General features: G+C 38.0%; 1 protein-coding gene across 7 annotated transcripts in view; it reads right to left on the bottom strand.

The window, feature by feature from the left end:
• Window positions 1-2,659: 2,659 nt before the first annotated feature.
• The window catches only part of tiam1a (TIAM Rac1 associated GEF 1a), a 94,867-nt gene continuing 75,158 nt past the window's right edge, over window positions 2,660-22,368 (bottom strand). For 5 of the 7 annotated variants that reach the window (XM_073874250.1, XM_073874249.1, XM_073874251.1 and 2 more), the window contains 12 exons: window positions 14,241-14,468; window positions 13,714-13,782; window positions 13,415-13,540; window positions 12,145-12,258; window positions 10,487-10,661; window positions 9,461-9,579; window positions 9,282-9,390; window positions 8,865-8,923; window positions 8,038-8,134; window positions 6,805-6,892; window positions 5,927-6,099; window positions 2,660-4,128 (listed from right to left, as the gene is read on the bottom strand). In XM_073874250.1, the coding sequence (XP_073730351.1) occupies window positions 3,599-4,128; window positions 5,927-6,099; window positions 6,805-6,892; window positions 8,038-8,134; window positions 8,865-8,923; window positions 9,282-9,390; window positions 9,461-9,579; window positions 10,487-10,661; window positions 12,145-12,258; window positions 13,415-13,540; window positions 13,714-13,782; window positions 14,241-14,468 (1,887 nt within the window). In that variant the 3' untranslated portion in view covers window positions 2,660-3,598. Of the gene's footprint in view, window positions 4,129-5,926; window positions 6,100-6,804; window positions 6,893-8,037; window positions 8,135-8,864; window positions 8,924-9,281; window positions 9,391-9,460; window positions 9,580-10,486; window positions 10,662-12,144; window positions 12,259-13,414; window positions 13,541-13,713; window positions 13,783-14,240; window positions 14,469-18,079; window positions 18,455-22,368 lie in introns of those variants that run through there. The other 2 variants (XM_073874254.1, XM_073874253.1) reach the window with 2 other exon arrangements.

A 22,368-nucleotide genomic window follows, 5' to 3' on the forward strand; every position in this document is an offset into this window, starting at 1 on the left:
ATCATTCATCAGTGTCTTTAGTGCAACATTTGTATGAAACAATAATAGCCCTGACCTTATGATCCACCCCTACCTTTCACTTTCATGAAATCAATGCAATAAATTGTTGATAATTTTATTTAATCTAATCCTATTCCCCAAATTTCATTATTTTATAGCAATGTTATTTCAGGAAGAACAGAGATGGGACATGAGGTAAATCATGTTAAGCCACAAGGCATGAAATAGTTACTGAATGCATAAGACAATTTCTGACCTGCTGGTCAAAATGGTAAAATTTGTAATCTTGAGCAGGAATGCAAAAGCATGAACGTGTCATATTCAATAGATCAGCTTATGAAAATAGCTTTTAAATCCTCTTACCTTCATTCTTGACAGTAAGCAGCATTTCTCCAAATTGAATGAGAGCTGGACCAAAATGTCTAGAAAGAGTCATGGAAATCATTTTTATGAAAGACAAAATATGTAGTAAATTAATAAATCACTTTGTGATTGAAAAAATATATATTAATATCTCTTACTATGTTTTGGTAACATCAATTTCCTATTATCATTTTATGCCAAACTGCACACCAAATCTATATTTTCTTTTATGGGTATTATACAGCTTTGGGTTTTAAATTAATTGAAAAATTGTACATATTAGGTAAAGACTGATAATTCTTGTACATATTTAAAGCTCACATACACACACTGTTTCTGCTAATCTCATATTAATCCTTAGTACCTTTAGGGGCGGTTTCCTGGACAGGGTTTAGATTACTCCAGGACTAGGCCTTAGTTATATTAGGACATTTAAGTAGTTTTACAAAAAACATTACTGGTTTGCATCTTGTGACAAAATAATGACACTGATATATTTTAAGATATGTTAGTGCAAGATGTTTTAAAATACGGCAGCTTAAACATGCATTTAAGTCTGGGATTAGGTTAAGCCCTTAACAGTAAACCACCCCATATCATGAAATTACGTACCTACTGTATAGTCACGTAACATTGTGATTCTTTTCCGTGACACTGTCGCGTTTTTCCGCGTTTTTACGTGACCGTATTACGTATTTCTGTTTACGTGTCATTGTCACGTGTTACTCAACTGTTTTGTCCCATTTTCAAACCATTGTCGCTTCGGTTTAGGGTTAGATTTACACAAAATGACATCCCTACCCAAGCCCAACTCTAACCCTAAACCGAAGCAACAATGGTTTGAAAATTATGTGTGTGTGTGCGCTATTTTGGTTTAAGTGCCCATATAAAGACTTCCACTGTACTTAAAGGGGCCATGGCACAGACTTTTTTAACATGTCAAATAAATCTTTGGTGTCCCCAGAGAACATAATGTGAAGTTTTAGCTAAAAATACCATATAAATGATTTATTATAACATGTTAAAATTGCCACTTTGTAGGTGCATGCAAAAATGTGCCGTTTTGGGTGTGTCCTTTAAAATGCAAATGAGCTGATGAAATTCAAACACTGATCACAATGATGGTGGTTTGTTGCAATTAAAACTCTATTGTGCTTTTCTCTGCACTAAATGGCAGTGCTGTGGTTGGATAGTGCAGATTAAGGGGTGGTATTATTATAATAAGAGCTCCTTATGACATCATAAGGAGAACCAAATTTCAACAACTTATTTTTTCATGTGCTTGTAGAGAATGGTTTACCAAAACTTAGTTACTGGGTTGATCTTTTTCACATTTCCAAATTGATAGTAGCACTGGAGACCCAATCATAGCACTTAAACATGGAAAAAGTCAGATTTTCATGCCACGGCCCCTTTAAGCACTGAAATGGTCCATAAAAGAAATACAGCAAGATTATTACGTATAAATTTTTTTATGTTCGAAATAACTTTCTGAACCCTGGCAAAATGCATTTGCCACAGAAATACAGCTTTTTTGCCTATACTTTGCCTATGTTTAGCATCAGGAATTCAAACTGTGTTGATAAGTCAGAATGCATGAAATAGTTTTAGACCCCAAACAGGTACCATCTTAAAAATATGAACTAAACTGAAGCCCTGCTAGGCATAAATCTAATAGGATTATATGTACACATTCATTTGCTCTCCATAATATAAATTTACAATCAGATGAGACAAACCCATTTCTTTCTATTGCGCTTGAATGACTTCACAAATCTCTCACGAAGACTTCAGAAAATGAAGTTAAACAAAACGCGTTCAACGAGTATTAGAACAGCTATTGATTCAAACTGTTTTTGATGTATTAATGTACCAAAAGAAGAAACATACTAATAGGATCTCAGAGCTATAAAGTTTGGCTGGGCTTGAACACAGAAAGTACAAAAATAACCCAAAGGAAAGATGAAGAAACACTGGCCAACTGTTTGTGAGCTGTGACTCATCTGTATCACTTCTGCAAGTGGAAAAATGCAAGACGACATGTTTTGCTTTGCATTTTCAATGCATTTTCATAAGGAAAATTATGCTGTCTCACAAAACGGTCCAACACCGCCACCTTCTGGTCATAAGTGATAGGAAAGTACATTTACATTTATGCATTTAATCCAAAGCAACCCAGCAAACAATTTTGGCTAAAACAATGCTAAATTTCAATAGATTTGAATAGAAGAGTAGATTATACGTATACTTTAAACACCTTAAATGCCTGTTGACAAAAAAAACAGACCGGACAAAGTTATTTGGATAAAACTGCAAATATAAATTAGGAAAATTTATTTTAGGTTAATAAGTATTTCCACAGTATGAACATACACGGTTTCAAAAAGGCAGAGGGTGAAAGAAAAGCAGTCAAATTGTACAAACAGTGAAAAGGGTTTCATGGCTAAAGTACAAATGATTGTATTTCACAAGTGAAAGGGCATCTCTCATGTTTAAAATATATACCGTCATGGCTTCACCATGGCCATCGATATTCTTTACCAAATGTACAAAACATCAAAGATTCAAAATCCTAAAAAAAGTCATGTTCTTACCAAGTCTGCTACATACAGTAATCCAATAGTGAGTGACTGTTGTACTTTATATGGGTGTTTGATTTGTAATGCCTTACTTAACGTGATATTTGCAAGGATTATGGATTATTATGAAATAACATTATTGCAGTTCTTTAAAATTCAAGTAAAAAAACATCAGTGTTTATGCACAGCAATTTTTAATACTGAATTTCTGACCTATCAAAAGGGAATAAAGACAGCAAGCAAGCAAGCAACTCTTGGGCTTGTAACAGGGGGTGGCATTAAACAACTATTGTGACTTTTTAAGGGAATGTGACACTAAAAAGCACCTGCGTGTCGCCATTACAGTGAGACAGCAAGATTATATCAAGTGTTAAGTCACAATTTTCCTGAATAATAAGAGGGTGGAGGAGATATGAAGCACATGATAAACAAAAATAAGTGTAGCTGCCTGTTTTCTGCACGTGCAAGTCAGGCACCATATCAGCACAAAGCCTCTATAAATACATCGGCTGTACAGTCGGATGTTCTTGTGATGTCTGGATTGAAGTTGAGTTCAGCAGGATTGTCAGTGCATTGCGCCCATAAAGGCTTGGACTCAGTAGCTATCTGCTCCATTCTCGCATCTCTAAGAGTCAAAGTGTCATTTTCCTTTCTGCTCAGAAGATGTCACTGTTGCAGCCGTTGCTGAAATCGTCTCTGCGAACCCAAATGACCTCACAATCCCTCTCGGATGCGACGCTCTCCACCGCGCACTGCTTTTTTAGAAGGGTCAGCTTCAGAGGGGCGTGAGACATTGGAGACGGCTTGTCCTCCAGGATTTCATCCTGTTTTTCTTCGTCTCCCTCCACACTAAGGGCCTCCAAAGACTCCTCAAGGCTCGGTTCGGATGAAGGCCCCCGGACAGATTTGCAGTATTCGTCGTCGTCGCTGAGGATGTCCGTCTCCTTCACGTCGTCCTGGTTTTCGAAGATCTGCAGGTCGAACTGATCCTCCACCCAGCGGTCCGTGTCTCCGATCGGATGCTGGGGTTTCTGGAGCAAAGAGGACAGCTTTGACGGTGGAGAGTCTGTTGGGGTGACGGGGGATAGGTCTTGGGATGAGCCGTCGTTGAAAATCACATCCGTGTCTATGGTGAAACGGTTTCGAATCATCTTACGGCGACCGAGGGTTCGAGGTGGGTCCGAAACTGTGAAAGTAAAAAATAACTTTAGGATTGCAAAACCGGTGGATTTAAAATAAAGTACATTACATAATCATTCACCCTAAAGCCAGTGGAGAAAATTGTGATCTTAAAGGGATAGTTCACCCAAAATGAAATAATGTCATTAATGGCTCACCCTCATGTCGTTCCAAACCCATAAGACGTAAGACCCGTTCATCTTCGGAACACAGTTTAAGATGATTTAGATTTAGTTCAAGAGCTTGCTGACCCTCTATTGAAAATCTATGTACTGTATACTGTCCATGTCCAGAAAGGTAATAAAAACATCATCAAAGTAGTTCATGTGACATCAGTGGGACAGTTAGAATGTGTTGAAGCATCGAAAAGACATTTTGGTTCAAAAATAAAAAAAATTACGACTTTATTCAGCATTGTCTTCTCTTCCGGTTCTGTTGTGAAGCGCATGCGCAAGATTAAAGTCACGTGACTGCAGTGGCGCGGATGACGTGCTATCCTCAGACATGTTTGCGAAGTTTTTTTTCAAACTTACAGCGTGCATCTCCCTCAGACTGTAAACGAAGCTCGGCACACAAAAAAACAACACGCTGGGGCGCACCAGATAACACGTCAGCTGCGTCACTGCAGTCACGTGACTTTAGTCTCGCGCATTCGATTCACAACAGACGTAGAAGAGAAGACAATGCTGAATAAAGTCGTAATTTTTGTTACTTTTGGACAAAATGTATTTTCGATGCTTCAACACATTATAACTGACCCACTGATTTCACATGGACTACTTTGAAGATGTTTTTATTACCTTTCTGGACATGGACAGTAAACCGTGCATAGATTTTCAATGGAGGGTCAGCAAGCTCTCGGACTAAATCTAAAACATCTTAAACTGTGTTCTGAAAATGAACGGAGGTCTTCTGAGGTTGGAACGACATGAGGGTGAGTCTTTATTGACCTTATTTTCATTTTTGGGTGAACTACCCCTTTAAAGGAATAGTCTACTCATTTTCAATATTAAAATATGTTATTACCTTAACTAAGAACTGTTGAATCATCCCTCTGTCATCTGTGTGTGTGCACGTGGGCACTGGAGCGCTCTGCTGTGCTACGATGGCATTTGGCTTGGCCCCGTTCATTCAATGGTACCATTTGGAGATGGAGTTGGAGGTGACCAGACACATCAGCGTTTTTCCTGTTTGGGACGAGTAGTTATACGAGCAAGCCTGGTGGTACAAAACAAAACACAGCGCCCTTCCAAGCGGACTCAAAAGAGTAACTATATTTTATGGCGCAATAGCACCCCTGGGAGCACCTCGACTCGCCTGAAAAGTCCGCTCCCCTTCTCACTCTCATAATGGGAGAGGGAGGGTGTTACTGCGCCGAGTCGAAGTACTGCCAAAAGTGCTATTACGCCATACAATATAGTTACTCTTTTAAATCTGCTTAGAAAAGCGCTATGTTTTATTTTGTACCACCAAACTTGCTCGTATAACTACTCGTCTTAAATAGGAAAAACGTTGATGTGTTTGGTCACTTCTAACTTTATCTTTAAATGGTACCATTGAATGAATGGGGCTAAGCTAAATGCTATCGTAGCGTAGCAGCGCGCTCCAGTGCTTACGTGCACACACACAGATGACAGAGGGATGATTCAACAGTTCTTAGTTAAGGTAATAACATATTTTAATATTGAAAATGAGTAGACTATTCCTTTAAGGAAGGGGGTTTTGCAGAGACAAAGAACATGAGAAAGGAAAGTGCTGTGAAGAAAATAATCAATGTTCAATCTGCGTCAGAGATCTTAACCTACCCGCTCTGTTCATGATGGGTCGTGAGCCTTTTAGCGCGCAAAGCCGCTTTCCTCCGAAGGGAATATATTGCTGATTTGGAGGTAAACTATCAGTCTTCATTAACTCTCTGCGTTGTTTCTCTCTCAAGATGGAATGAACCGTCTTCAGGAAGTCTTTCTTACTCTCTGGAGAGCTGAAAAATCACATTCACATTTTTTACAGATGCCAAAAACTATTTAGTTTAGGTCTTATTTTGTTATATAACATAAAAGGCAATTGGAATAAAGCATCATATGAAGATAAGTCGTAATATCAGTGGCGGCCGGTGACTTTTTCAAGGGCGCATGATGCAAAGCTCATCAAAACATTTGTGTAGCTCATCATGTCAAAATATGTGCATCATGTGAACCTATGTGCATCTTGCGTCATGTCAAAATATGTGCCTACTGCAGACGCTTCCAAGGGGTTTATGATAAAAGAGACGCTTACGTTTGCCAGATACTCGCATCATCTCATGTGTAATCAGAGTCCTGCGAGTATTTTGTAAACGTGAAACCCTTTCAATGCGTCTGCAGCAGGTATACTTTGACATGACTCATAATGCACATGGTTTACATGATGTACCGAACACAGATTTTGACATGAAGAGCCACACGAGACACTCCGAACACACTGAATTGGTGCCGCTCATAAGAGAAGTCACCGGCGGCCACTGCCTAATATACATTTTGACATAGCAAAACTAATTTTTAGTTGAAGGGCACGAGCCAGAGAGATCAATAATTAACATGTTAACTTTTTTATTTAATACATTTACGTAATTAAAAGTAACCCTTTTGGGTCTTTAATATATCTTTTATTTATGCCCTGATGGTTTAAGCTTTGGACCTCAGCTCACCTGCAGCAGATATGGAAAGTCCTCTCTGGTCTTCCTTCAGATTCTGACCTCACGTGAACAATCTCACACATTGCAGATCCTTCTGAATCTGAAATTCAAAAAACATCAGGTTAACCATCTACTGTATGGTAGTGTAGATAATGCAATTGGAAACCCAACAGAAACATCTGTAGCAAATCCCACAAGAGTAGAACAGAGCTAATGTCCTTTAAAAGCACAGCCCCCAGTGCTATGAACCCAGTGCAGACCCCATCATCAACAGGGAATCAATGGAATCCCAACCAAAATAATTTTGTAAACAAACTTTTCGTTAACTCACTCATATACTGTAGAAAGTATGATAAGTTCTCATTGGACGGTTACACGCTTGAACTTAACATCAGGGGTCTCATTTATAAAACTGTGTGGAGGATTCTTACTAAAAGTCTATGTACACACAAAAGCCAAACATGGCATACGGCAAAAAATATTAAGACTTATAAAACAAAGCAACATGAATCATCCTCAGATCCCACCCTGCAAGCCCATTCTCCCATTAAGTTTGTTTTACGCTCCAGCTATGATATATTAACTAAGGTACTTTACTTCATGTTTATTTTGCTTGTTTTCAGAAATAAATTCTTTAAAAGGACTCTGTTGTTATTGATTCTTTGCATAAGATTATCGGAAGTTAAGTTTGTTTGTGTTGTTACTGCTGAAATCGTCTATATAGCAAATATAAAGTCTCTCTAGATCCATGTAAAAGTTGCAAAGCAGGGTTTCCCGCAGCACTTTTCAGTTCGGGCGGCCCACCTAAGCTGGGAAACCCTTCCACCTTAACAAGGTCGCAAAAAAAAAAATTTGCTGCACAAAAGGCTGTCAAGTGCATCTCGGAGAATAGCGTGGTGGCGCTTCACACCGTGAGCGGGCACGCGCCACATGGCCGAATTGAGAAAAATACATCCGTCACTGTCTGGAGGATAACTAGCCTGTTAATAAAACATTTAATTCATTAATAATCTAGTATGTGTTCATTTTCTGTCATAGTTTCTTAAAAAATATTCTTTTATTTGAGTGTTTTAAATAAAAATATTTTCATCATGACGCCCCTTGGAATGCCACGCCCCTGCCCCGCCCACCTGCACAACCCTACCACCTTAACTAACAAATTTTCTGCGGGAAACCCTGCAAAGCTCTGTTTGTATGAATGTGATGTTGCACACCTTCTCTGAATTTACTAACTAAATCACTTACTTGGGAGGTTGCGAACTTGGAGAGCGTCGGTAGAGATCATGTGTCTAAAGCGGAATGGATCTCTCTCATCCAGGACTGATGCTCTGTGAGATCCACCCTATAAAACAATAAACACGATAAAATAAACCATCACAGCAGCGATCACAAATTACATAAAGCGACCAGTAAAAAGCTTAAAATGTGGGACATCTAGTGGTGAGATTGTGAATGGCTTAGTCCACAGCTCACCCCTTCCTTTCGAAACGTATAGAGAAGCTACGGTAGCTGCGAAAGGACAAACACGTCATCGTCTGAGACAATGTAGTCAACAAAACACGCTTTATAAAACAGTTTGTCCGTTTAGGGCTACTGTAGAAACATGACGGCGACTTCCATGTAAGGGGACCCGCGTTGTATGTAGATAAAAAAGGCTAATTTTAAGGTAATAACAACAATGCAGTTCATAATTTAAGGTCTTAATACACCACTGAAAATATAGTAATGTATATTATATTGCATTTCTGTCAAGAGATCCTTCTAAGTGTTACACAATGCACCTTTAAAACAGGTCAGGATTTAAAATAAAAGGATATGCCACAATGCATTGCAGGAATATACTCTCCATATCACTGCTTGGTTCACCTACTGTAGCTAACTGGACTGTAATCAATGAGTCTGAAATGACCAAACTGTCCTAATAAAAGGTCAACCCCTTTTCACACTTGATAGTGTGCACTTCAATAAAAATCCTGCATCTCTTAGTCTGCGTGCACTTAACCTTACTGTGCATGACTACATGTCTGTCATTTTTCTCTTCCTGAATAATGAAGAAAGCAAAAAGCACTTACCATTTTTTTCTTGTGCTTGGAGCAGTCCTTATACACAAAGACCACCGCCGTTCTGAAAACTGCAGAGAGATGAGAAAATGAAATAAAAAATTTATTCAAGACTCACGAAACCGTCCCAGATCAGCATGTAACTTTGAACATTCACAACACAAAAACTCAGGGGCTCTTTTCAAACGTGACCGGGCGGTAAACTGCATCACTGTCAAACTGACCCATTTTTATAACATTTACAAGAATCCTTAAAATGTCTTTTGAATGCTGATGAATGCAAGTTTAATGCCTTAAGAGCCATGCTTCCTCTAATACCATTGTGCCCAAAGACACAGCTGGCATTTCTTATGTAGGAAACCATTACTGCAGAGAACATAGTAATGAATAAGAGAGCAGGACTCTATTTTTAGGTACGCTTCCACTTACTGAAGGCAGCCAGCTCCGGGTCTCTCTTCCCTTTCATCAGAGCAGACGGTGGGTTTATCCAGACCACCGTGTCGTGCAGTAGGAGGTCACCCATTGACAGATCGGCGACCTGCGAGAACACACAATTTGATAAGAGCAAAATAATGATTGTACTGTAAGATGTGAAAACAGTGACTTACCTCTTTTTTGTCTAAGCTCTGTTCATTGATGAGTTGGTCAAAAACAGCCCCATACTCCTCGTGGATCTTCTGCATCTCATTGATGTGACTGGCAACTTTGTTCATTGCTTTCATGGCAACTACAAAAGAGACAAGAGACTTAATAAACACAGACTGGGTCACATGTGAATAAAAAAAAATGTATAGACTGAATGCACTGCAAGATGCTTTGGACAAAAGCGCAGTGGCGGCTCGTGACTGCTCATCCGAGGGGCGCAAATTCAAAATAAGTGTTCGGAGTGTCATGTGTGTTGCTCGTGTTTTCAAAATATGTATTTGTTGCATCACGTAAACCATGTGCACAACGTGTCCTGTCAAAATAAGTGCCCGCCGCACGCGCGTCAAAACCGTCTATGACAAAAGAGACGCTCGCGTTCACAAAACACACGCAAGACACTCACTTTACAGTAAACTCTGATTACGCATGACATTATGCGAGTATCTGGCAAACGCGAGCCTCTGTTTTATCATAAACCCTTTAGACGTGTCTGCAACAGGCACTTATTTTGACAAGGCACGTGATGCACATAGGACAACCCGACGTGCAGAACACACACCTTGAACTCACGAACCACACACATGACGGGCTACATACATGTTGTGACGATCTTCGCATCGAGCGCCCTCGAAAAAAGAAGTCACCGGCCGCCACTGCAAAAGCGTCTGCTAAATGCTTAGATGTAAACAATGTAAAAAATTTAAAGTTAATATTTTAACATTTTTGTCCTTATTTTCACGGAAAATGTCCATATCGTTTATACACTAAGCAGGCGCTTTTATCCAATGCTTCTTTCACAGTACATTCAAAATCTATTCATTTTTTCAGAACTGTGCGTTCCTTTGAAATCAAACCCATGACCTAAGATTTTAAAACCTGATTTCAAAACCTGCTCACCTGGCTCAGCAGTAGAACTGCACAAGTGAGCCGTGTCACATTACAAGTAAATCCACCCACAGACGAATTACATTGAAAAACTCGATATTTACCATTCAAGTGGTAGTGTTCCTCGCTTTCGGGGTCAGTGAGAGAGTACAGCTCTCGGAGCAGCAGTGGGTATTTTAAGACTCTCTGAATAGGTTTGATCAGGTAGGACTCCAGCGTGGAGGAATGCTGTTGTCTGGGGTTCCTCTCAGCCAGGAACGCCTTGAACTCCGGGTCGGTTTTAGCTGCAGCGAAATGAAAAATTACAAGATGGTACAATATTTCAAATTCATAGACTTGTTTTAAATTCTAACTTGGAGAACACAAAGGCATCTGCTTTTGAATAAATCAGCACTTAGCTCTCTCATCTGTGTTAACCTTGTATTTTACTGTCATTGAATCTGCTCCACTGTTTCCACTAAGATTTAAAGGGACACTCCACTTTTTTATAAAACATTCTAATTTTCCAGCTCCCCTAGAGTTAAACATTTGATTTTTACCGTTTTGGAATCCATTCAGCTGATCTCCGGGTCTGGCGCTACCACTTTTAGCATAGCTTAGCACAATCAATTGAATCCGATTAGACCATTAGCATTGCGCTAAAAAATAACCAAAGAGTTTCGATATTTTTCCTATTTCAAAATTGACTCTTCTGTAGTTAAATCGTGTACCATTTTACCCATCGATATTACGCAGCAGCTGAAAATAGTCCCCTTAGTAACTTTCAACAACAGGGGACTATTTTCAGGTGCTGCGTAATATCATTGTGCCTCCTGCAGCCATGTTACAGCAGCAAAGTCCTTGATTATTACGCCAGAATGAGAGTATAGTTCCTAGCCATATTCCTGCCTAGAAAATCCCAACTTTTAATTTCCTGTCGGTCTTAGTACATGATGTAACTACAGAAGAGTCAAGTTTTAAATATTTAAAAAATATTGAAACTCTTTTTGAGGTTATTTTTGAGCGCAATGCTAATGGTCTAATCAGATTCAATGGATTATGCTAAGCTATGCTAAAAGTGGTACAGCCAGACCCGAAGATCAGCTGAATGGATTCCAAAATGGTAAAAATCTAATGTTTAACTCTAGGGGAGCTGGAAAATGAGCATACAATTAAAAAAAAGTAGAGTGTCCCTTTAAGGCATGGCCAACCGCTGTACATTCTCATATTACACACCCTAAATGGCATTTTTACAGTAAGAGAAGACAGCACTTAAAGGGATAGTTCACCCAAAAATGAAAATTCTGTCATCATTTACTGACTCATGTTGTTACAAACTGCATTAATTTCTTTGTTCTGATGAACACAAAGGAGGAAGTTTGTAAACAAACCGATTAGAGACCGTATTGACTTCCATAGTAGGAAAAATAAATACTATTGAAGTCAATAGGGTCTTTGATCAGTTTGGTTACAAACATGACTCAAAGTATCTTCCTTTGTGTTCAACAGGATTGTAACAACATGAGAGTAAGTGATGACAGAATTTTCATTTTTGGGTGAACTATCCCTTTAAGAACCCTAAGAAAGAAACGCTTCAGGGTACATAACTTGCACAAAAGAAAGCAAAAATGCACCAGTGGCAGGTGGTAGCAAACTCTGGAGTGCGTGCAAGCACTTAAACTTGCAAAAAATTGTATCCAAGAGACGTCAAATAACCGGAGGGTCGCGTACACTTTGAACAGTGCTGAATGTGCTAATGCTCTATAGATGCAGAATGCAGTGATTTAGCTTTTGAAAGCACCTTGGGGACTTTTGTGTGGCTGGCACAAAACGCACTGTAGATCTTAAACCGGTCTGCGTAGTACAGGAAGGACCCGCCAAGAGAAAACAGAACTTTCTAGATGTTGGAAGAGACCAAAAACGTGCAATTAACTTACATGTTTTTACTAAATCAAAAATATGCAGTATTGTGCAAAAGGCCACCATCTGCTTTGTTGTTTTAGCAAAGTTTTATGACCATCCCTTTTTTAATTTTCGCTCTCTTTATTAAAGGTGCCAAAGAATGCATTGAAATATTATGTTCAATTGTTCTCTCATATCTGGCTTTATTAAGTACAAAAATCATCCAGAAAGTTTATACATGTTCATTTAAAACCTTAGGATTTGCCTTCAGAATGAAATGGCCTATTATTGCCTTATTTGGGTAATGAATAATATAAGCTCTGCTCTGATTGGCTGTTTTTCAGAGCAGCTTGTTTCAGTAGCTTTTGAGTAATTACTGTATCAATTATTCTGAGATTGTTAATGGACGTTTCTGAGTGGTAGGTAAGATTGTGTTTTTTTTCTAGTATGAACCTGCAAAATGTACATGTAAAGTCAATAGTAGAACTTCAGCCTAAACATTAAAGGCGGAGTCCACGATGTTTGAAAAACGCTTTGGAAAAGGAGACGGGCCGACTACCAAAACACACTTATAGCTAATCAGCAGTAAGGAGCGTGTCTACTAACCGACATCCTTGCCGGGTTGCGTATGTGTGGGGCGGGTCTATCAACAAAAGGTCCAGATTCTATTGGGGTAGGGGCATGTTTGTTTAGGTGATTTCAAATATCAACATTGGCTTTCAAACATCGTGGACTCCGCCTTTAACATATACTGTAGCATTAAATAGCATATAGCGCTAACTCAGCAGTCACAACTTTGTTATTAGCATTGTAACAACACTGTAATTAGTTGAATGTGTAATTTAATGTTAAGGAGACCTGAAGTTATAAGAATAGAAGTAGAAAATAGGGTTTTATTTCATTTGGGTTTAAGTGAGCCTGCAATCACACTAAGTATTTGACACTTTAACTTAATGTTTTTTTTAAAACTGCACATAAATACTGCACCTGTAATTTCCTGTAGTATTCTAATAAAAAGGAAAAATAATATATGGTGACTGTATTTTGGTAACTAATGGTGGCCTTAGACTTTTGCACAGTACTTTATATGTTTTTTGTTTATTTTAAATACCATAAACTATAATTGAGATGATCATATTATATAACCGCACCTTGAATTGATCCACTCGCTCCAGTTTATCTAAATCCGGAAGTAGCCTGGTGCCATCTTCCAGAGTTTTGAGAAACTCCACTTGAAATTCAACCATCTCTGCCAAGTTCCCAAAAAGCACATCCAGCTAGGATAACACAGAGAACCCAAGAATAAATACACAGATGTTTAAAACCACATACAGTACACATCATTTACTTGTGTTAATAGACCATCAAACCATGTTTAAACAATGTAGCCTACTTTATAAATGATAATACAACATTTAAAGATGGATCTAAGGGAATTGTGGTAGCTCACCTCATCTTGTGAGAGGAAGCTTTCCTTCTGCAGAGGGTTCAGGTATCGCTCTATTAAAAAGTTCAGGTCCTGCAGAAAGACAAACAAAGACTTCATGTTCACATTTGGACTTAAAGCTGCAACTTAGAAGCAGATGCATTTTGTATAGATGTTAAATGCATATACACATTTGTAACACTGAATGTTTGAAAATCGAGCTAAAGTCATTTTTTTTGTCATGTACTATTTTCTAAATAAAATTATCCTACATTCTGTGAAAATATAACCTTGATATCTTTAATATTAACATGAGTAAAGCCAAATATTTAAATCATAATGAAATTAATTGGTTAAATCGTTTAGATTTTTGTTCTTTAGCCACAGATTTTTTTTTTTTTCACAAGCAGGGTCATATTTGACTGACACTGTTATCCAAAGTGACTTCAAATACATTCAGATATACATTTTAGGAACCCATGATCTTGACATTGCTAGCCTTAATTATATGTAATACAAGTAATATAGTGATATGCTGTTTTGATGCTGACCTTAACATAGGTCTTCTCCGTATCCACCAGCTCACTGATGACCTTGCGTAGTTTATCCGCATCAGAAAGCTGGCGGGGAGTGAAGAGCACAGGCGAGGGTGAGATGGGACTTGGCACGCAGGATGAAGATGAGGAAGATGTGGGGGAAAAAGAAGAACAGGAAACCGGTCCCTCAGGAGAATTCATATCATGGAGGTTACGGCAAAAAGTGGTCATCTGCTCTGTACTCTGCGGAGACAAAAAGTTTTATCGTACTTATGAGCATTGTTTTAGGGCGGAATAAAATGTGTATCAGGTCAGTGTGTATGAGTACAACAACTATGATGAGTTATAGCAAGTCAAAATGTTAAATACCAAATTAAAAAGACGTGTACAGCCAAATTAGATTAAACTTAAATTTCAGGGAGCTAAAGAAATTTACAATGTACATAAAATATAGACAGACACAATATCCAAAATATTCCCCCACGATACACCCTCCCAACACGCATACATTCACACGCATTGGTATTTGGAGCAAGAATCAGAAAGTTCAGGAACACACACAGCTAGTCTCAGCCTGAAATGCCAAGACAAGGCACATCATGTCTTGTGAAAATGGTTGGATGAACTATAATTAGATGTTTCTGTGAGATAAATAACTTTTAGGATGTCAGTCCTCTTAAAATGACTTCACACTAATTCAGTACTGAACAGTTTGTCTTCTTTGGGAGTTCTGGCACAAAGTGAACGTCAACAAGTTTTCCATGAGCAAACCCTCCCTTTAGTCAAGATTATTTCTGCATCATAACATTTCAAACACCTAATTTTTCTCACACACACACAAATGCACAGAAACTTCTTTTTACGAGCCTCTGTTTCTTATACCAAGACATACTGTTCCTTTATGATTTTTGGAAATACAACAAGAAGAGAGATACAGAAGCAGCACATTTAATGTCATGTTACTGTACCTTCTAGAAAACCTGATGCAAACTACAAAAATCCACCTACATGAACATCCACAAAAGTTTGTGTGTCAACATGACAGAATCACTTTAATGATGAAGTTTAAAGCCAGCATTACTTTGATATCACAGTCTCAGGGGGATGTTCTGAAAGAACTGGAACGGATTCACACAGACAGGGACAACGAGGGACAGATGATGGGATTTTCTGATAAACACGCAGTGACGGACTGACAAAATGCCTGCATATCCCAGCATGCCTTAACCATCGTGGACAGCCTGAAGAGAGGTGGAGCGAATGTGGAGAGATGGACAGATAATGCAAAGAGATTTTGGTTTAAAACTTATATGAATAAAAAAAATAGTTTTCTCTGGTATGATGATGATTATAATAAAACATTTTTGACAATAAAAGTCTATGGGGCAAGCATTCCTGTGGTTTTAAAAGCAGGATGTAACACATATTTCACAAATTTTTAAAGCTTTTACACAAATTATTTTATGAAAAAGTTGCTATTTGACCTTTAAAGTTTATATAAATCAAGAAGGACCAAAACATTTTACAGCTGATCCCTGTCAAAAAAGTAAGTGTTTTAATAATGCCATTAATGTTTATTTTTTTAATCCGTGTATACAACTAGTCAACTAAATAAATATAACATGGCGAAGATGAATACACATTTAAATATTGATTAAATAGATTTATAGCATTTTGGAAAAAAAACGCATACCCCCCCCCAAAAAAATGCAATAAATCCAAGTTTTTATAATAAATCTTTGAAAATCTAATTATGGGTTTGAATTTTTAATGTTATTATAACCTAAAGACGCTATGTGAACATTTGTAACAGAAAATAGTGTTTTCATCTCGTCACTTTCTTGGTATAGAAAACACGTTTTTACCCAAATTAGTCAAAATGGATTAATTGCGTTTTGGAACCAAACTCTTCATATATATCTATCTTTTCTAGTATTCTTGCATGGTTACTTGCAAAGAAACAGAGTTGTGCTTCTACAGAGTTGATTAATCTTAGTTCATGTTAATTTCAGCATTTTTGAGTCTTCCACATTGTAGCCGTTAACATTCATTTGTGCACCATGAACTAACATGAATATCTTTATTGACATTAACTAACATTGACAAGAATTAATAAATGCAAAAAAACTTTTTTTATATATTAGTTTATGCATTTACTAATATTTATTGTAAAGTGTTTCTGTTAAAATGTTAATGCTACACTTTCCAAACAGCATTGTAGTTGCATAATCAAACATTTTTAGGGTATGCTTGCCTGCTCTTGGCTACAATTCGTTGTGCATTATATTTACATTTATATTTACGCATTTTGTAAACAAACACCTTTATCCAAAGCAACTTACTGCACAGTGCATTCGAGGTATACATTTGATCATGGGATCGAACCCTTGACCTACACAATGTTCTACCAATTGACTTACAGTGATACTTTAGCCCAGTGGTCTCAAACTCCCGGCCCGCGGGCCATTTGCGGCCCGCCCTCCCCCTCTCTGCGGCCCGCGGCACCTTTCAACAATATAACATAATCTGGCCCGCAGAAAGATTTTTATTCAATTTGAATTTAAATGTTTAAGGGTTTGTTCACACTAAAGTTAAAACGGTCAAGGCGTTTCTTACTTTCTAAAGTGCTCGGGAGCGGAAGTTGCGCTCCGTGGCGTGGCCTCACCCGTTGCTACGCAACCATGAGCCGCGCGCGCGCTCCGTGACTACGAGGATAGCGGAATGCGTGATCGGACTTTAATTCCTCATCTGAAGTGAACCTCGCGTCAATCATATCATGCAATCAGTTAATCTGGACGGGACTTTGCAGTGTTTGTCCAGAGAGTATTTGTTACTTCCGGGTGGATATCAGCTGTTACTCAGAGAAGAGCCGCGGTGGGGTTCACATCAACAAGTCACCTTCTGGAGACACCGCATATGATGCAGAGCCGTAGATGTATTGCAACACATAAACTACAGATAAGAAAAAGAGCCATCTAAGTGCCCAGGTTAAGAAAAGAGGAAAGATGAGGAGAAACATACAGAGAATAATAGTATGTACTGCTACAATGAAGTATAATATATTATTATGTAGCTTACCATGCAATTACACAGGGCAGTATTATAATTTTTTTCTGTTAGTGTTTAACGAGCTTATGTAACATTGACTACCCATTTAAAAGTTTTAGAATCACTTTCACTTATTCATATTTTCCCACATATAATAGCAAATTCATTAAACTGTGGAATAACAAAGACGGAACATAATAAAGTCAATATTATGACTGAAAACAATCCAAAATAAATCAAAACACAAACACTTACTGATGGTAATTTTTTATAATAGTTTATAAATGTATAAAGAAATTTTATTTGTTAGTTTAGTGCAAGGTTTTAATAGGCCCTAGTATTAAAGTATTAAATCATTAAGAAATGATTTACCTATATGAAATGTATATTTAAAAGATAAAAACCACTGCTATTTTTATACATTAAATAATAGAATTTAAACAGTACATTTACAGAAATATTGTACTTTTTTAACCTTAAAATAGCTCTGCGGCCCTCCGATGAAATGTCAATTTCAGAAATGGCCCCAAGCCAATTTGAGTTTGAGACCCCTGCTTTAGCCTCTAAACACATTTTTGTTTTACTTTACAAGCTGATTGACAAGTCAGCAATTTAATCCCTTGCATCATAAAGACTGTTATATATTTAAATCCAGAATATTCTTTTAAATTGCACAGCTGGCACCATGCGTAACATTGATACAAACATAGTAATCTGCTAAATCTGACAAGATAATACACATTATAAAACCGAGCACTGACTAAAGTATAACACAGACACATACAGAAAAACACATATAGGCTCACCAACTGCAGCATATCATAGATGGACTCTGTGGAGCGTTTGGAGCTTCTCTGTCTCCAGAGCACAGACATCCTGCTCTCTCAAAGGCCACGGATGTCACAGCACAGCTCCCCCCAATAAAAACACAGGATGTACCTCCACCTTCACCTTATCTTTACGCAGAAGGCTAAAAGTTTTACCACCCAACCGTGAGAACAAGAACAAAATGACTCCAAACAGCTCAACAGAATCAGACAGAATGAGGCTTCTTCACCAATAACTCTGTGCAATCCTTGACAGCTTCCCTATCCATAAAGCCTCCTCCCTTCTTTCCAAGAATTTCTCCCTATGCTTGTCTGAGCTGGTTTTTAGCCGGATGGATGGAATGGGGCTCTGACAGCTGTGGTGGTACAGTAAACAAAGAGAGAGAAAAAGAAAGAGAGAGAGAGAGAGAGAAAATGGAAGAGAACATAATAATAATAATAATCTTGTCCTCAACAGGATGAGGAAGACACATGTGGAGGGGGCAGGCTAGAACTGCCAGTCATTATTCAGTCCCTTTGTTGGCACAGGATAACACAGCTGAGAAATGCAGTACAGCTCTCCCAGGTCTATAAGCCAGGAACAAAGAAGACAGATGTGTACAAATTCGGACTTGTTACACACCATGTTTGTCTTTGTTTGGCTGAATGTGATTGTAAAATAAACATAACAGAACATTTGTTTTGAAGAAGCAGCAACCTGCACAGACTCCTGTAGGTGCTCATCCAGTTGGCACAGGTTTGGGTTGCAACAAGGCCTAGCCTGATTCTGTGCCTTAGGCCCGGAGTATAGTTTGTTTTTGTATGCGAACGTATGGGCACAGCCTTGCAAAGTATTGTTTATTTGACTTGTATGGGTACGCAGAAACATGCGCATTGCAACAAAATGCAATATACATAGTACATTCTAATGTACACGCATACGCAAACTACGCATACAAAGTACGCACGTTTAGCATGTAGACCTTTGCCTAAGCATAAAAACTGAACTATACTTCTAGCTTTAATCTGCTTTTCTGTACCTCAACTGTTAGTGCATTGTATTGCAGCCCAGTCTCACGAAATTTCATGATTTAGTCACATAACTTTTTGATTCTTTTTTCATGACATTGTCACGAATTTCTGCATTTTTTTCGTGATCGTATCACAAATTTCTGTTTACGTGTAATTGTCACATATTGGTTATGGTTACTCAACTGTTTTGTCTTATTTTCTTCCCATTGTCGCTTCGATTTAGGGTTAGATTTACATAAAATAACATCCTTACCTAAACCCAACTCTAACGCCATGTGACAATGGTTTAATAATCAGAAAATATAAAAAAAAATAATTCAGAAAAAATTTTTATAAACCAATACTTAAAGTGACATCCTAACGCAAACACTAAATCTAACCCTAAAACGAAATGACAATGGTCAGAAAACAGGAAAAAGCAGTTTAGTAACCAATACGTGACATTTACACATAAACAGAAATTCGTGATACGATCACGAAAAACGCGGAAAATCGCGACAATATCATGAAAAAAAACACGAAAATTTGTGACAATATCACAAAAAAAACTTGCGGAAATTCGTGACAATATTACGAAATAATGTGGAAATTCGTGACAATATCACAACAAAAAACGTGGAAATTCGTGATATCACGAAAAAAGAATCAAAAAGTTACGTGACTATATCACGAAATTTCTTGAGACTGGGTAGCGTATTGGCAACGGTAAGGTCATGCTCTGCAAGTTACTTTGGATAAAAGCACCGGCTAAATGCATAAATCTAAATGCGGAAATTCGTGACAATATTACGAAAAAAACGTGGAAAATCGTCACAATATCACGAAAAAATGCGGAAATTTGCGACAATATCACGAAAAAAGAACCAAAAATTTACGTGACTATATCACAAAATTTCTTGAGACTGGGTAACACATTGGCAATGGTAAGGTCATGCTCTGCAAGTTACTTTGGATAAAAGCACCGGCTAAATGCATAAATCTAAATGCGGAAATTCGTGACAATATTACGAAAAAAACGTGGAAAATCGTCACAATATCACGAAAAAATGCGGAAATTTGCGACAATATCACGAAAAAAGAACCAAAAATTTACGTGACTATATCACAAAATTTCTTGAGACTGGGTAACACATTGGCAATGGTAAGGTCATGCTCTGCAAGTTACTTTGGATAAAAGCACCGGCTAAATGCATAAATCTAAATGCGGAAATTCGTGACAATATTACGAAAAAACTTGGAAAATCGTGACAATATCACAGGAAAAAAAACGCGGAAATTCGTGACAATATCACGAAAAAACACGGAAATTCGTGAAAACATCACGAAAAAATAATCAAAAAGTTACGTGACTATATCACGAAATTTCTTGAGACTGGGTAGCGTATTGGCAACGGTAAGGTCATGCTCTGCAAGTTACTTTGGATAAAAGCACCGGATATAAGCATAAATCTAAATGCGGAAATTCGTGACAATATTACAAAAAACCTGTGGAAATTCGTGACAATATCACAAAAAAAGTTACGTGACTATATTGCGAAATTTCTTGAGACTGGGTAGCGTATTGGCAACAGTAAGATCATGCGCTGCAAGTTACTTTGGATAAAAGCACCGGCTAAATGCATAAATCTAAATGCATTAATTTAAAAACGTACGAACACTTGTCGTCTTTGCTTTTTCTGTAATTTCTTGTCACTTGCTACTGAACATGAAACTAAAAAATATATAATTTTATTCTCCAGAGCTAATGCTTAATAAATAGTAGTTTGATAAGTTAATAAAGACAAACTGTAAAACATCGAAACTATATTTTTATGCTTTGTTTAACAACAACTCCCCAAACTTGCCCTACCACTGTAGAAAAGCATTACAGGACTAAACAAGATATTCACAACAAACCAAACGATTCCCAATGGAAAGCATACAGTTTACATGACATACCTTTATCCATTCACCTAACACTCATGGTCACAAGTCCTAACCTGCTTGTACCTTAAGACAAATCGCTCAGCTTTCACACAAAGTTACGCAAAGCAATAACCACCACACACACTTGTAGGGAGCATTTAAAGGCTCATAGACTCATCTTATCAATGCACAGGAGACAGGAAGTCATATTTCCTTCCACAGACAGCAAAGATGTGTCACCATATCATTTCTAAACTACATTCAAGTTATCATTGTCAAAACTGCATGGGTGTGTAAAAGAAAACGTTAAAACGCCTAGTCTTAAAACAAACCATCATAGAGTTTAAATGTTTTTTTCAACATTAAGCATGAACTCTTTTGTCGTTCTTAGCTCAGTGCATTAGCCGCACAAAAGGTCATGGGTTTCACAAACTGATGTATACATTGTAAGTCGCTTTGGATAAAAGTAGCTCATTGCTAATGACTGGTTTGCAAAGAGTTAAAGTTATTGAGGCGAGAAATACCTTCACTTATCCAATGTCTCTCTCCCTTTCACTCTTTCAACTCACGTCACACGTGGGCATGTACAACTAATCCAAGTTTCTTTTGACATTTCGTAGGACGCAGGTTGAAACATGCTGTGAGTGTCCTCGAATAATAGATCCCCTCCCTTCCACACACACCAAGAAAAGCCATGCTGATGTGAAAAGTCAATATTTAGACAGTCAACAGCCCAAATTCACGAACATGCATTTATTATTACTCTACAGAGTGATGACCTGAGGGCAAAGCTGCTTAACTGGCTGAACCTACATTTTGAATAAGTCTGAAGACTCAAGTTTTGGGTTTTGCAGGATGATGTATTCCCCCCACTCCCTGCGAGATACAGGCCGTGATTACGAAGCCTGAAGAATAATGAAGTCCTACTGTCCTTTGTCTTCCAGGTTGTCTGTTTCCTCCGGCGGGTCTCTCCATAATTTATCAGCGTTAAGTGATGTGAATCGATGTGCATAATCAAGCAATTAGAAAGCAGAGCTAATTAAAGGAGATGTCCCCGTCTCTTTCTCCCGCGCCTCAAAGCCGGGAAAGAAAAACAGAAGCGACGTGAGATAATAATGATAACCGGCCGTGTGATTAATCTGGGCAGAGGAAAGAATATGAATCCCATCAGTTATTGCCAAGCTGAATCAGCTCGTCTTTGTCTGTCGTTCAGTCAAACACAGAACCATGTCCGACTGCAATAAAAGACAAAGCTTGCCGAAGTGCTTTCAAGTTCTTAAATCTGTATAAGCGTCAGAGAATGTGTTTAAACTTCAAAAAATTAGCACATATTGCTTGAGGAAACAGCCAAG

Source organism: Misgurnus anguillicaudatus, chromosome 12 (assembly GCF_027580225.2).
Source record: "Misgurnus anguillicaudatus chromosome 12, ASM2758022v2, whole genome shotgun sequence".
Lineage (NCBI taxonomy): Eukaryota > Metazoa > Chordata > Actinopteri > Cypriniformes > Cobitidae > Misgurnus > Misgurnus anguillicaudatus.